At 41.9% G+C, this 13,326-nt stretch overlaps 2 protein-coding genes across 4 annotated transcripts; both read left to right on the top strand.

The window, feature by feature from the left end:
* Positions 1–2,377: 2,377 nt before the first annotated feature.
* etsrp (ETS1-related protein) lies at positions 2,378–7,667 on the top strand. 2 transcript variants are annotated; one of them, XM_070966648.1, is made up of 8 exons: positions 2,378–2,596; positions 2,979–3,060; positions 4,551–4,637; positions 4,747–4,821; positions 4,906–5,055; positions 5,143–5,403; positions 5,938–6,056; positions 6,783–7,667. In XM_070966648.1, the coding sequence occupies exons 1-8, from the start codon at positions 2,531–2,533 to the stop codon at positions 7,062–7,064; spliced, it is 1,122 nt and encodes a 373-aa protein (XP_070822749.1). In that variant the 5' UTR covers positions 2,378–2,530; the 3' UTR covers positions 7,065–7,667. The 2 variants fall into 2 exon arrangements, with proteins under 2 accessions (XP_070822749.1, XP_070822748.1); XM_070966647.1 differs by having other exon boundaries at positions 4,518–4,637.
* Positions 7,668–8,632: 965 nt separating this feature from the next.
* pycard (PYD and CARD domain containing) lies at positions 8,633–12,716 on the top strand. Of its 2 annotated transcripts, none has more exons than XM_070966704.1 (4): positions 8,633–8,961; positions 11,094–11,138; positions 11,467–11,526; positions 12,061–12,716. In XM_070966704.1, exons 1-4 carry the CDS (start codon positions 8,709–8,711, stop codon positions 12,315–12,317), a joined length of 615 nt encoding a protein of 204 aa, XP_070822805.1. In that variant the 5' UTR covers positions 8,633–8,708; the 3' UTR covers positions 12,318–12,716. The 2 variants fall into 2 exon arrangements, with proteins under 2 accessions (XP_070822805.1, XP_070822806.1); XM_070966705.1 differs by having other exon boundaries at positions 11,467–11,514; positions 12,061–12,659.
* Positions 12,717–13,326: the final 610 nt, after the last annotated feature.

Here is a 13,326-nt window from a genome sequence, read left to right as displayed (position 1 = left end):
GCTCCCAAACTTTCCAGGGAGGCCCCGAGCAAAATGAGTTACCTTTCAGCGTTAGTCACTTTGTCACAGCAGAGAGGCAATTTCACAAAGAAATGCTAAAAGTTACTCACTGAAAGGCTGTTAGGGATGTTTTTATGATCACCAGGCCACCAGACTGTTGTTTCAACTCTTGAATGTGGGTGGAAATCGCCTAATACTGCTTTATTTTAATTCAGTTTTCAGACGAGCAGCATTAAAATGAATAAAAGCAAAGATCGTACATATAGACCCTTTAATAAGGAGTGAATCAGAGGTCTTTGTATGGCAGTTAGCGGCAGTCCTGCTGCGCTCGGTGCATACGCAGAGAAAAGTCAAGTGGGGGCATTTGGTTAATTTTATGATCTGCTCAGGCAAAGTGTTAGTGCTTGATATGCAGAGAGTGAGTAAAAGAAACGAAACAGCAGCCGAGCTCCTCAGTCAGGATGTCAAGACTGGATGTGGGAACATTCAGACATATTTAGCGCTGCCACAGTGTTGATTTCTCCAAAGTTTTCTCGAAACGTTCACTCCAGAGTGCCATTAAAACTTTTAATATTTTAATTTCCGGCAGATTAGGTGCTTTTGCATCGCTCCGTGACACTTTACTTCAGCCGCGCGCCACTGCGCAGTGACCCCAGGTGGGTTCCTGACAGCCCGCCGCAGACGCTTGTCGATCACGTCCAGTTGTGTAACTTTATCCTGGTTGTGTCCTTGTCTTGAGGAGGGGCTCCCAATCACGACTCCCGTCTCCCACCGACGCGCACGATTTCACCCAGCTCCACTTTTCCAGATGGGGCCGGCCTTCAGCGTGTGTGTGTGTGTGTGTGTGTGTGTGTGTGTGTGTGTGTGTGTGTGTGTGTGTGTGTGTGTGTGTGTGTGTGTGTGTGTGTGTGTGTGTGTGTCAGGAGAATAACAGAGATGTTTGTTTATACAAGGCCCTGGGCTCGGCCTTATCTGCTGCAGCCACTCACGCCGTGATTTCAGACTTTCTTCAGCGGGCACTTGTGTGTTTTTTTACGGGCCATTGTTTTGTCGAATGGTTTCTAAAGATACAGACATTTTTTTTCTTGCTCCCACCTCATTAGAAAGCGACTGCTCTGATTTCAAAAGCCTGCACTTCATCCCCACCCAAACTGCGCTCACTTATTTAGAGCGACAATCACAATGAGCGCAGCTTTGAAGAATGTGGAGGCCGTTACGACTGAATAAAGACACTGCCTGTTGTCTCGGCTGCCATGTAATCAATATTTGATTAACTTCATGCCTTATACACTTAAAAAGGATCCACTTGAAATCCTTAATAGTAAAAAACAAACAACCAAACAAACAAAAAAACCTTACTGACTGATTTCAAGAAGATAATTGATGTATTATCCCAAACTGTGTGTGTGTGTGTGTGTGTGTGTGTGTGTGTGTGTGTGTGTGTGTGTGTGTGTGTGTGTGTGATTTCTTGAATGATAACTGGCCCTTATAAATTCAGAAAATGAAAGTGAAAAATGTCAAAAATCTTGTCATTTCCTTAAAAAAAAAAAGCTGCTCGTTAATTCTCTGTCAGTCCACTAATCGATTAATCAGCTCATCATTTCAGCTCTCGTTTTATTCTGTTTGACAGGATGGATTTTTAACATCAGCCAAGCTGCAAATTAAGTAACAGGATAAAAATCGATGAAGATCATCAGAAATGTTATGAGGGTCTTGTTGGTGGGACATTATTGTGCTGTTTGGATGTGATTTATCAGCTGAATGGTGATAAGATTTAGCTGTTCTAAGAGATTTAATGAAGTGATTGTGCTGCTCAATGGTGAATTTATGACCCTTTAGACTAACGTGTTTTCTCAGATTTTCATTACAATACGGATCCTTTAGCAGCGAGCTGCTTTATTTTTCTGTCTTAATCTCAAATTTTATGATTTGTAAATAATCCTACACTTTGTCCAGTGCCTTTATATATCTAAATATATAAAGTACTGCATTATCTTTGTTGCTTTTGATGTCATATTCTACAAACTGGAATGCTACAATAATTATAAGTAATGTAATAATCAGATAAGTGCTTTTACTTTGGATTTTGAGGCTACTTTAAGTACTCTTTGTTCATCACAGCCTATTTTTATACTATTATTTTTATACTACTAATATTAGTATACTTTTTCTTTTCTTTTTTTTTTTTTTAACTATAATCAGTGTAAAGTAGTATTCACGCATAGTCAAAGATCTAAACACTTCTTCCACAGCTGCAGGTAATCGATAGTTTTATGGTTATGTTATGGTCTTTTATGAATGAATGTTTATTGGGGTGGGGGTGGTGGTGGTGGGGTTCTGACGTCATTTTCTGTTAAACAAACCTGGTCACGACGCAGAGCGGGCACGCGCCCCTCCCACCTCCGCCGCGCTTATAACGGCACCGTTCCCGGCGCGCGCTGACCACTCGATGCCGTTGCGCACAAACGGTAAATAAAGTCTGTGAATCCGAGAAGCAGCCGCGCAATAACGAGAGGAGGAGAGAAAAGAGATGTACTGGGACACTGTCATCAAGCCCGGAGACAGACACGCAGACAGCAAGGACTCGAAAATAAAGGTGGGTTTTCTCTTGGATTTGAAGCTTTCATGATTATTCATTCATAATATCCAGCCTGTGAAAACTAGTTTACCTCTAAAAGTTCATCTCGCTCAATAAATGTAGTCATGTGACCAACAATAGCAGGATTTTGGTTGGATCTGTGAAATAAGTTTTCTCTGTTTTCTGACATTTTCTCGCCTAAGTGATGAAGTGTTTAATCAGAACAGTGATGGAAATAATCGCCAGCTGCATCCCCGCTCTCACATCTGTGACTGTAAAAGTGTTTTTGGAAAAATCCCACAAAGTGCAAAGCGTTATTGTGGCCTCTGCCTCGAGGTATTGATCAACAATCAGAGTTGCAGCGAGGGCGAAGGTTGTAATCACGAGTCTTTCAACACAGATGGAGGTTTGCCAGACTGGATATTACACAGAGGACTTCAGGACGCAGGAAGTGCCAGCTGGCTTCGACTTTGCATCTTATGGTGAGTTCAGAGGATCACTGGACTGGGCGTGACGCTCCATCCAAAGTTAAAACGTGGTGACTTGTGATGGCACCAGGCTGGAGCTCTGAGTGGCGAGCCGCCCGGACAGATTGTGCATTTTTCTGAATGTTTGCGTGATCTGTTTCCTCTGGACCTGAGCATGTGAAGGACAGAGGAAATATTTGCGCAGACTATCATCACATCTGTCACAGCTTTCTCATCGAGACCTTGACACCCGGGGGCTCAAACTAAGGGGCTGCGTCAGGGTAATGGGGGGCTGCTGCTTATGTATGTGTGTGTGGATAATGCTTGAATGGGCTGAGGTAGGCAAAGACAGAGAAACAGGGTGGTCAGGTTAAAGGCACTCCCCTCTCTGTCTTCCCTAATCCTTTCCTCCAGACTTCCTCCTCCAACAGATTTAGAGCACCCCCCTCCCCATCCCTCCATCACTACTCTGTCACACTCCCTCCGCTGGCGTTTCCTCCTCTCTCTTCCTCCCCCTCCCTCCCCTGTTTCCTCCGAGCTGCCTCCATCCATTCAGCTGAGGTGCATGGCTTGAGTGCCTGGTGCTGATTCGACAGTAAACAAATGGCTTTTTTCTTGTGTCAACATCCACCGTCAAGATAAAAACTCACAAATTCACCTCATCTTTCCTCACTTTTGTGCTGAGCTGGAGCCTAATTAACCTCCTGCTTAAAGGACCACGCCAATGAGTTTGCATTTTTCTAGCGTATGTGCCTCAGGAAACATTTTCAGATTCATTTCCCACCTCGAAGGCAACTTCTGGTTTCAGTTTATTTCAGCGTGGTCAGAAAATCAACTCGCTGAGACTTGAAATGTGATTGAGATGCTCTAGTTGCTCTAGTGTTTATCTTAATACAATGGCGGTGCATTCAGTGATGCTCTGAAATCTGACACTCAAAATGCCAAAAAGCAATGCACTCATAAGTCCAGCTGTGAAGAATTCAAATTAAAAAGGCAAATTGTTCTCTAATGTGAGGGAGGTCATGTTAATGTGTGCCACTGCGGCTCTCAGTACTGACACTGCAGCAGCTGACTCTCATGTCTGTGATGCTTGACTTTCCACATAGCACCTAAATGCATCAGAAATGAGGAGCTTTCATAGCATTACTGCATAACAATAACAATGTATTGACCAAATCACTTTTAGAATTGATGAATGTCCAGTGCCATGTGCTACATATTCACTGATTTATTTAAATTTCAAGTCTCTGCAAGTGAATTTTCACACCACGCTGAAGAAAAAGGAAACCAAAAGCTTCCCAGCAGGCATGAAATCAATCTGAAAACGCTTGCTTTGGAAAATGTGAAGTATTTTTGTAAAGCCTGTCAGATAAAACCATCGGTGTGGTCCTTCGTAAGCATAAACTGTGCCTCTATCCTGCCTTCACTGTCATTTCCTGACTCCGTCTGTCTGTATTGTGCTTAACCTCCAGACTACCCTGGTGAAGACCTGTCTTTTCTGTTAGACAGCAAAGCACCCGGACAGCAGCAGTACCTCACAGAAAGCAGCTACCCGGAGCCCCCGAAGGCCTCTCACCCGTACGACACTAAAGGTGAAACCTCGGAAAGCAAAGACGCGCACCCTCGTGGTTGTTAACACGAGTCACGTGTGGGTGTTTTTGTTTTATCTCACATTTTTTGCCCTTCCCCCCCCCCCCCCAGTGAGCACCAGTGACACAACCCTCTTCAACCTGGGCTCCTACCAGGACTTCAGCTGGTGGGCCTCATATCCGCACGGTGAGCCTCAGACTCTGTGGTCTTACTCATACTGTACTCCTACATAAAATGCCCTTTCTAAAGATTTTTCCTTTTGATGAGCAGATGGGCTGACAGTAGAGCAGCCGCAGAGCGGATACCAGGAACCTCCACAGACGTACCAGAGCCTGGTGCCCCAGAACGGACAGTTCAGCCCGGCCATGGAGGGCAGCCACAGCCCCTTTCTGACCGGAAAAGGAGCAAGTACATTACAAAGTAAGACGTTTCACCTACAGATATTAAAAACACCCCCACAGTGGCCTAATTTTGCCGTTCAGGTTGTAACCCTTCTCTTTATTCCAGGTGAGACCGATCAGAGCTACTCGTGTCACTCGGCTGAACTGTACGACTCTGACGGACAGAGGCAGTCGTCGTCCTTCTGGCCTGAATACCCTTCTCCCAGCTTCAGCGCCCCCCTGCCACACCCGCCTCCCTCCTCTGGCCCCTCAGGCCACGGCCCCCAGTCCTCAGAGCAGTACTGCCCCCGTGTGGTCAAACGCAAGAACACACACCTGCAGAGGACAGACAGGGAGGGCCAGATGGCGGGAATGTCAGCGTATCCAGGTTAGAATCAGCTGATTTATCTCAAATAAAATTCAACCTGATTTATAAAAAAGGGTTTATAATACCCGTCTTATTCAAAAAGAAAAAAATATGGCAGCCATGCTGAAAAGTGTTAAAGTGAAGAGCAGTCAGATCTGTCCTGAACTTGAATTAGACTGATCAATATGTTGAAAAAGACACATTTTCTATTGATATTCACTAATGAAATATTGCACTTTTGACTTCATTTCCACCACATACTTACACATTAAGCTTATACATACATGCGATCATGTTTAAAAATGTAATCCATTGTTACAGATTAAACTCCTCTGTAGTAAATACAGCGGCCATTCTTCTGCATTTTGCTTTTGACTCTGTGTAAATTTAGCTGGTAGTACACATGAACTTTTGCTTCAGTACAATTTTAAGCAGCTGTATTCCTACTTTTGCTTAAGAAAAGAATCTGAATCCACTGATTATTGCAGGTTAATGGTCAGCGTCCTTCTGTAACCAGTTGAATCAGTGCATTTATTCATCTCTTCGTTCATTCAGGTTCTGGTCCCATCCAGCTGTGGCAGTTTTTACTGGAGTTGCTTCTGGACTCCGCCTGCAGAACCTTCATCTCCTGGACGGGAGACGGCTGGGAGTTTAAGATGTCCGACCCCACAGAGGTGAGGAAATATCATTTTGGATTCAATTGCCTGTTGAGTACTGCGTGAAAGTAACTAGGAATATTTGCTGAAGTGCTGTCTTTGAGTACAACTTTGAAGTACGTTACATTTGAGAGTACTTTATACTTGTACTGCACTCTATTTCAGTGGGATTTGTTGTATTTTTTATTTCACCTCATTTATTTAACAACTACAGTTCTGTTAAAATAACACATGATAAGATTATAAAATGCATTTTCCAGATTTAAACCAGTGGATTCTAACCTTTTTGGACCTTACAAATGTCTGCTGAGTTCTGAGCTGTTCCACCAAAGAGACGTTTCCCCTCTAAACTTCTCCTACATAACGAGGACCGAGGAAATCCCACAAATCAGTATTTCACAAAAATGCAAACCCTGAAGACAAATATTTGTAGCAGGGCTTTGCTTTTTAGTCTTTCCTGAGCTGAGAAGCAGTGTTTCACTGCTCTGTGGTTGAAAGCTTCAAATTTGATTTATCTTGTGACCCACTGGAGGGGCCTAAGGGAACCACTGGGAACCACTGGACTAAACCACCAATTTTATTTAGATTCTGAATGCAGCACTTTTAATTGTACCAGACTATTTTTACATTTTTGTATTGGTGCTTTTACCTAAGTACAGGATCTCATGGAGGGTTTATTCTGTGTTTTTCTGAGGAATGAACACACTTAAGTTCAACTCTTTGTGGTTTTTGCTGATCCCGCAGGTGGCCAAGCGCTGGGGCCGATGCAAGAACAAACCCAAGATGAACTACGAGAAGCTGAGCCGTGGCCTGCGTTACTACTACCACAAGAACATCATCCACAAGACGGCAGGCAAACGCTACGTCTACCGCTTTGTGTGTGACATTCAGGGCATGCTGGGAAAGACGGCGCAGGAGGTCCTGACCAGTCTGAACGTTTTGCCCACCAACACAGAGTCCTGGCAGTGCCCCGGGGTACCAGCGGCAACGTCAGAGCACAGCAGTGAAACATGGACGTCACAGTAGGAAACGGCTGCCGGGACTCTTGGTGATGCTGACAAAGAGTGAGCAGCACAGTTTAACAGAGTACTACAGCTGACAGAGCGGACACTGCCTCCTGGCTGAACTGCAGTATCCCTGTGGGGTGATGTTGTTGCATGGAGACCAGGAGTCAGTTTATAAACGCTGCATTTCAGGGGAAAAAAATAACCAAACACGCATAAATTCATCACGCAGTCTTTAAAGAGGATATGTTGCTTAATAATACAAAATAATAGTCTGCCAATGCGTGACCCTCATATAACCTGTAACTCCTAAACCTCAGGGCTAAATAACTGCAGCACAGGGACGAGCTGGGAGAATTTCAAGCACTAGAAATAGATCATTTTTGCAACATCTGGGGTCACGTTTTCATGTGTGATGTGTTTGTAAGAAGACATGTATCTGTAAATAGTGTTTATATGGTCGCTGTGTAGAGTTTTGTGCATTTATATTATTTTTTTTATACAAAACTCGTGTCTACCTCTGTTGTTTATCAGAATAAGAAACTGAGACAATTTTCAGGCACTCACTGTGAAAGTTGTATCCTGTGTGATGATCATGTTGTGTAAATAAACGGTATATGAATATAGTTTAGTGTGAAGAGTCTCACTCTGGATTCTGCCTTTAATTATGAAAATCTAAAAATGTGTCTTTCTGGTACCAAATATGACTTCCAGGTTGTGTTACATTGGTTTTATTACCTAAGGTGTGCTAAGGTGTTTTTTTTTTTTTTTTTTTACTAATATATGTTGACATTTAGAATCACAATCAGAAATCCTTTATTAATCCCTGAGGGGAAATTGTTTTAGTTGCAGTGTTCCTTACAAGAATGGAGTTGGAATAAAATTAGAAAGAGAGAGAACTATATATATGAAAAGCAAATATAAAAACAAAATATTTACATTGAGAATATATATATAAAACAAAATATACCACAAAACATAGTGTTGATACAGGGCAACATGGTTTATCCCCTTATTTCCAAGCGTTTTATTTTTGCATATGATTTTCACTCAATGTCGAGAATAAACTCTCCAGTTCTCAATATCCAAACGTTTTATTTTTCACATTTTCTTCAACAACTCCCATGTAGAGGTCAATTCAATTCAATATTCCTTTTAGTCCCACGAGGGGAAATTCCAACATACAGCAGCATCAATAAAGTGTATAAAGTATTAGAACAGAGTTTGTAAAATGTTTTCCCGTGTGAAACTCAAATATGGTAAAATGTGAGATCTGCAGTCATTTAAGGCATGCAAACATTTTTTCTGCAAATGCATTTTAATTCAACAGAGATTTTTGGCTCTTAAAACCCAGCTCGAGTAGACTACACCATTTGAAATGTGCACTGGGATGTAATGTCTGTCTAACTCATCAAACTATCAAGCATGCTGAGCATTACTTTAAAAAAAAAAAAAAGTTTTTCTGCTCGTCAAATGTAAAATTGACTTTGTGTTCATGACATCATAAAAATAATCCACCCCTTTCTTGCTTTGTTGGGTGAGGGTGCGGCTCTTAATTGCGATATTTCCCAGCCGCATTGAATGCCTCTTCGACGTAAATGGGGAAATACAACCGCCTGCAATCCAAACTAACATTTTGATATTTCAGCAGTTGGTAGTTTGAGAAATGCCCCCCAAAACTATCAAGAAGGCTTTAGCTGACGCACTGGAAGACCTGAGACAGCAGGACTTTGACAATTTCCGCCACCAGCTCCTGGACCGCAGGGAAGAGCCGCGGGTCAGGCGCAACAGGGTGGAGGGGAAAACGCGATATGAAGTCGTTGACGTCCTGGTTTCAACCTTCACGGAGTCCGGCGCTCTTACAGTGGCTGTGGAGTTACTGAAGGAGATTGACTGCAACGAGGATGCAGAGAGACTCGGTAAATATCTCACGGCGACGTGGTTCGATGCAGAACGGGAACAGGGGTCGTACAGTCCTGCTTTCAGCTGCAGGAGCCTCAAAGGCTGCTTTCAGAGGAAGAGGCAACAGTTGACAAAGTTTTCTTTTAAAAGTGTATCTAGGTATTAGTCTAATGAAGTTAAATTAAAGTGAGAAACATGTCTTCCTCTTTACTTTCACTTTCGAGCACACTTAAGTTAAAGCGACTTCTGCGAGCGTGGTCGCTTTTGCAGAAAGAGGTCAGGAGATATTCTGTCTTCAGTTAAGGATTTTCATTAACACACTGATAAAATAGAGAACGTGTACATGGAGCTCAGTTTTTTTTTTTGGGAAATCGCGGCGTGCAACCAGTTAGCTGCAACCGTCCGCCAGAATGAGAATCCTGATTTACGATACAGAGTTTTAAAAAGATGTGCAGCGATCTGATTGGTCAAAACAGGACGGGGAGACCGCGGTTTAGACTTTAGTGCTCCCTCCTTGGTCCACAGGCTGGTCCCAGCCTCTTGGCACTCGACCCATCCAATCCATAGGAGAAGATGGTTAGACCCCCCTCTGTATGTACATTATGTGTTACCTGACACGAGATATGTTAAGTTTCGTTTTCTGTGTTTTCTGAGGTTACTAAAGGTCATATTTCATGTGTGGCTTTGTGTGTGCAGCTTATAGTTACTGAAGGGCATGTTGGTTGTGTGACCCTGCAGTGTAGCTCATAAAGAGATGAGCGTAAATATGTAACTAACACTTAAGTTAAAGCCACTTCCCCGATCTGCCGTCAGCACCACGTCGTTTTCCTGTAGGCTGCAGCTCACTGAGACACTATTACTGCATGGCAAAAGAAAAGCAAAAATCATCCCGTTTATGATGTCAGTGAAGTTAAAAGTGTAAAGCCCATGCATGTTGGCATGCAGGTATGTCTCTCCATTAATGGTCAAGTTCCAGATTAATTCAGCAAAATGGTTCACAGCTGTACAACCTGGATGTTTTAAACTGTGATTCAATGCCTGTGCAGTTAGATTCGCCCAAATTTGCACAGACCAGTTCTTAACAACCGCAGTCAGTGAGTGAGCCAGCTACATGACCTGTTAACGGACATGAGGAACTTTTTTGTGAGGGGTCAGCTTCAGCCGCTAGCCACAGAAAGTGGTTTGGTGAGACGGCTAGCGAGGCCGTCAGAGAATTTATTAATTTATTTTTCCTCCATATTTTTCATTTATACTCATATTACACATCGTTAGAAAGCTAAGAGTCTTGTGAATCGATTGATGTAAACTATTTTAAGATACAGTCACAACAGGATGCACAGTAAACACCGACAATAGACAAACTACTGTTTTTGAAGCTGATGCAACATTGAGGCAACTAACCATTAACCAATTACGTGGTGACTTCTGGTGACATTGAGACGATCGAGTAAAGGTATTTAGTCTGAAACATGATAATAATGCACAAAAATATGTTTTTTCCTGTCAAATTAGCAGCCGATGCTCTCGTTTTCCACTTGCCTTCTGTGTTTTAACCATTATAACATCTGGAAACGGATACAGACAGGTGCCATCTTGTCTCCAGCTGCTCTGTGGAGTCTCAGGTTTCAAATGACAACTCACTTGACCAATCACGATCAGCCATATGAAGCCTAGTGACCAGAGAATTCAATAACAGTATGAGCTGAACGGAAGGGCCTCCTTCTCCTCTTCTGTGTGAAGATCGAGCCAATCACAACTGAGTTTGCTGATGACTGACCCCTCGAGTAGCCAGTGAAATTCTGAACACACCGGCATGCTGCCTCAGTGGGTTACTTTACCTCAAATGAAGGATTTCAGTGCTAATAGTGATGTTACAAAATATTTTAGCTGATCAATATAGTAAATGGCCTCAATGTAAAGATACACAGCCAAAATATAAACACCTTAAATATTAAAATAGATGGCCAAAGTTTAGATAGACAACACACTGTGACATCACACGCAAAGATATATTTCAGGGAGTAATACTGCTATTCTCCACTCTGTTGAACAGTTACTCCTTATCTCAAATTGTAAGTTTATCTTGTCTTTGTTTTGGTTTTTTTTTGGTTTTTTCAGAAGCTAACATTGAATCTTCCTATTTTTGCAGTTGAAGAGACGAGTGGACTCTCCTCAAAACCAGGCTCCAGTGACAGTAAGTTGTTTTCCAGTTTTTTAATCACAATAAATTTCTGATCAGCTGTTGTTGAAAATGAATTGCATCATTTTTGAATTTCACATTAAGCTTTATCCTTCTCCAAAGTGGCGTTACCTTGGACTATACACTTGGAGCTGTCACACAGTATTTCTAGCATTATAGTGTCGATGCTGTACCTATATCGTCCATATTTTTTTTTTATATATAATGAAAGAAAGCATTTTGCTCATTTGCTGTGTGTGTGTAAAAACAGCAGTATGCGTAAACACTAGTCTTAGACAGATCCATTGTTGAGCTATTTTAATTTTCCTTAAATTTGTTTCAGCTGCAGGACCCTCAGCTGGAGCACCTGGCGCAAATACCACGGCAGATGGTGGGTGCACAGGTAGTATGACCTCTCCTCAGTAAGTGCTTTGTACTCTGAGCTAGGTTTAGCTTAGCGTATCATAAAGACTAGAAGCAAGGGGAAATAGCTAGCCTGGTTCTTTTCAGAATAAAAAAATCTGCCTACCAGCACCTCTAAAGTTCACTCATGAACACATTATATCACGTCTTTTAATCAGTACATAAACATGAACTTTGGACATGCTAACACTTGCAATGTGCTAAGCTAAGCTTTATGCTAAGCTATGCTATCTTTCTCCCAGTTTCATTTTAACCACAACCGCACATCATCTCACGCTGGGCAAGAAGGAGAATAAGTATATTTCCCAAAATTGTGAAAGCTTAAGAGATTTACAAATGGTGTTTGGATATGTCGTAGCTGTAAAATTCAGACCTCACAATGTCAGCTGTACTTTAATTCCCAAATTATAAATCTGCTATTTGGAAATGTTTCATTTGTTTTTTCGAAAGCATCAGAATTAACACTCGATGGGTCACTTTATTCATTAAAATGAGAGTTTCTCTCCTTCCTCAGACGAGCATTTTGTGGATAAACATCGACTTCAGCTGACCAAGAGGGTGAGCAACATCGCGCCCATTTTGGACGGACTCCTCGACAAAAAAGTCATCGATCAAGGGAGATATGATGCAATCTGGGCTGTGCCTGTCTCTCAGGATAAGATGAGGGCGCTCTACTCTACTTGCCTGAAAGCTTCAACAGCCTGCAAAGACATCTTCTACAAACTCCTGGAAGAAAATGAGCCATATCTCATCGCTGACCTCAAGAAATAGATGTAAATGTTGTGGTGAAATCCATTTTTAGACCAAATGTACAGTCTACCTGAACACAGAAAGTTTTATACAGTGACAGTGGAGACATATGATCAGTGAGGCTTATTGAACGGTCTCATTTTGAGGAAATTTCCTGTAAGGTTCAAAACCAGATCCAGCAAATGTTTGTCAATCATGCAAGAAAAGACTGAAGGATCTCACCAGAAGTCGGTTTTTAACCTAATTATTTTAGATCCATGAAAACATGCTTAATCATTAATTAGATGGTTTAAACTTTCACCAAATAAGGTTACTTTACCTTGTTTTATCACTTTTATTGTGCCCAAAAGAGAGTTTGCTCTCACAGAGTCATTCCAAATGTTTTCTACTTTGAAATATAATAAAATCTTCTGATTACCATGTGTGGTTCTTGTCACAGTCTGCCAGATCCTTAGCCGCTGCCATCGTCTCTTTCATCTGCTCACCTGTTCAGCCAGCTCCTTTTCACTAACTCAGGCACCCAATCACCTGACCTGAAGGGTAAGGGAGGTGAAGGGAATCATCCTGTGCATGCATGCACGTAACAGCAGCTCATGTGACATGCAAAAACGGAACAGATGCATCAGGAAAGACAGTTCACAAAACATCTGAACTGAACATTTTTATTAAAACAGGACGTAAACAGGGATGAATTATTCCATTTCTTTGCATCAATGTAAAAGCAGGATTTTCCTCATGTAGTTGGTTGAGGTAGAGCTCATTTTTTACATTTGTGTTGGACTGCAGCTAATGAAAATAATCATGAATATCAAAATAATTGCCCATTCGTTTTCTGTCAATCAACTAATGATTTCAGCTGTATTTTAATTTACAGCATAACAAGACAACAAATCTTTATTTGTAAAGCAACAAAAGCTGCCAAATAGATGCCATAGGTATAATCAAATATAAAAAGTACATTTCACTCTGAAATTTTGGGTAGAAGTAGAAAATGGCTTGAGAAGCAAAGACTCAAAGTACTTCAAATGTG

Source organism: Chaetodon trifascialis, chromosome 7, assembly GCF_039877785.1.
Source record: "Chaetodon trifascialis isolate fChaTrf1 chromosome 7, fChaTrf1.hap1, whole genome shotgun sequence".
NCBI lineage: Eukaryota > Metazoa > Chordata > Actinopteri > Chaetodontiformes > Chaetodontidae > Chaetodon > Chaetodon trifascialis.
This window is presented reverse-complemented; position numbering and strand designations above follow the sequence as displayed.

What these genes read in the sequence shown, in the direction of transcription:
- etsrp (XM_070966647.1), top strand. Translation starts at nt 2,531, where the DNA reads ATGTACTGGGACACTGTCATCAAGCCCGGAGACAGACACGCAGACAGC. An exon ending in CTTCGACTTTGCATCTTATG is followed by an intron (nt 3,061 to 4,517) that starts GTGAGTTCAGAG and finishes CTTAACCTCCAG; the next exon opens with ACTACCCTGGTGAAGACCTG. An exon ending in AGGAGCAAGTACATTACAAA is followed by an intron (nt 5,056 to 5,142) that starts GTAAGACGTTTC and finishes TCTTTATTCCAG; the next exon opens with GTGAGACCGATCAGAGCTAC.
- pycard (XM_070966704.1), top strand. Translation starts at nt 8,709, where the DNA reads ATGCCCCCCAAAACTATCAAGAAGGCTTTAGCTGACGCACTGGAAGAC. An exon ending in CGAGGATGCAGAGAGACTCG is followed by an intron (nt 8,962 to 11,093) that starts GTAAATATCTCA and finishes CTATTTTTGCAG; the next exon opens with TTGAAGAGACGAGTGGACTC. An exon ending in GGCAGATGGTGGGTGCACAG is followed by an intron (nt 11,527 to 12,060) that starts GTAGTATGACCT and finishes CTCCTTCCTCAG; the next exon opens with ACGAGCATTTTGTGGATAAA.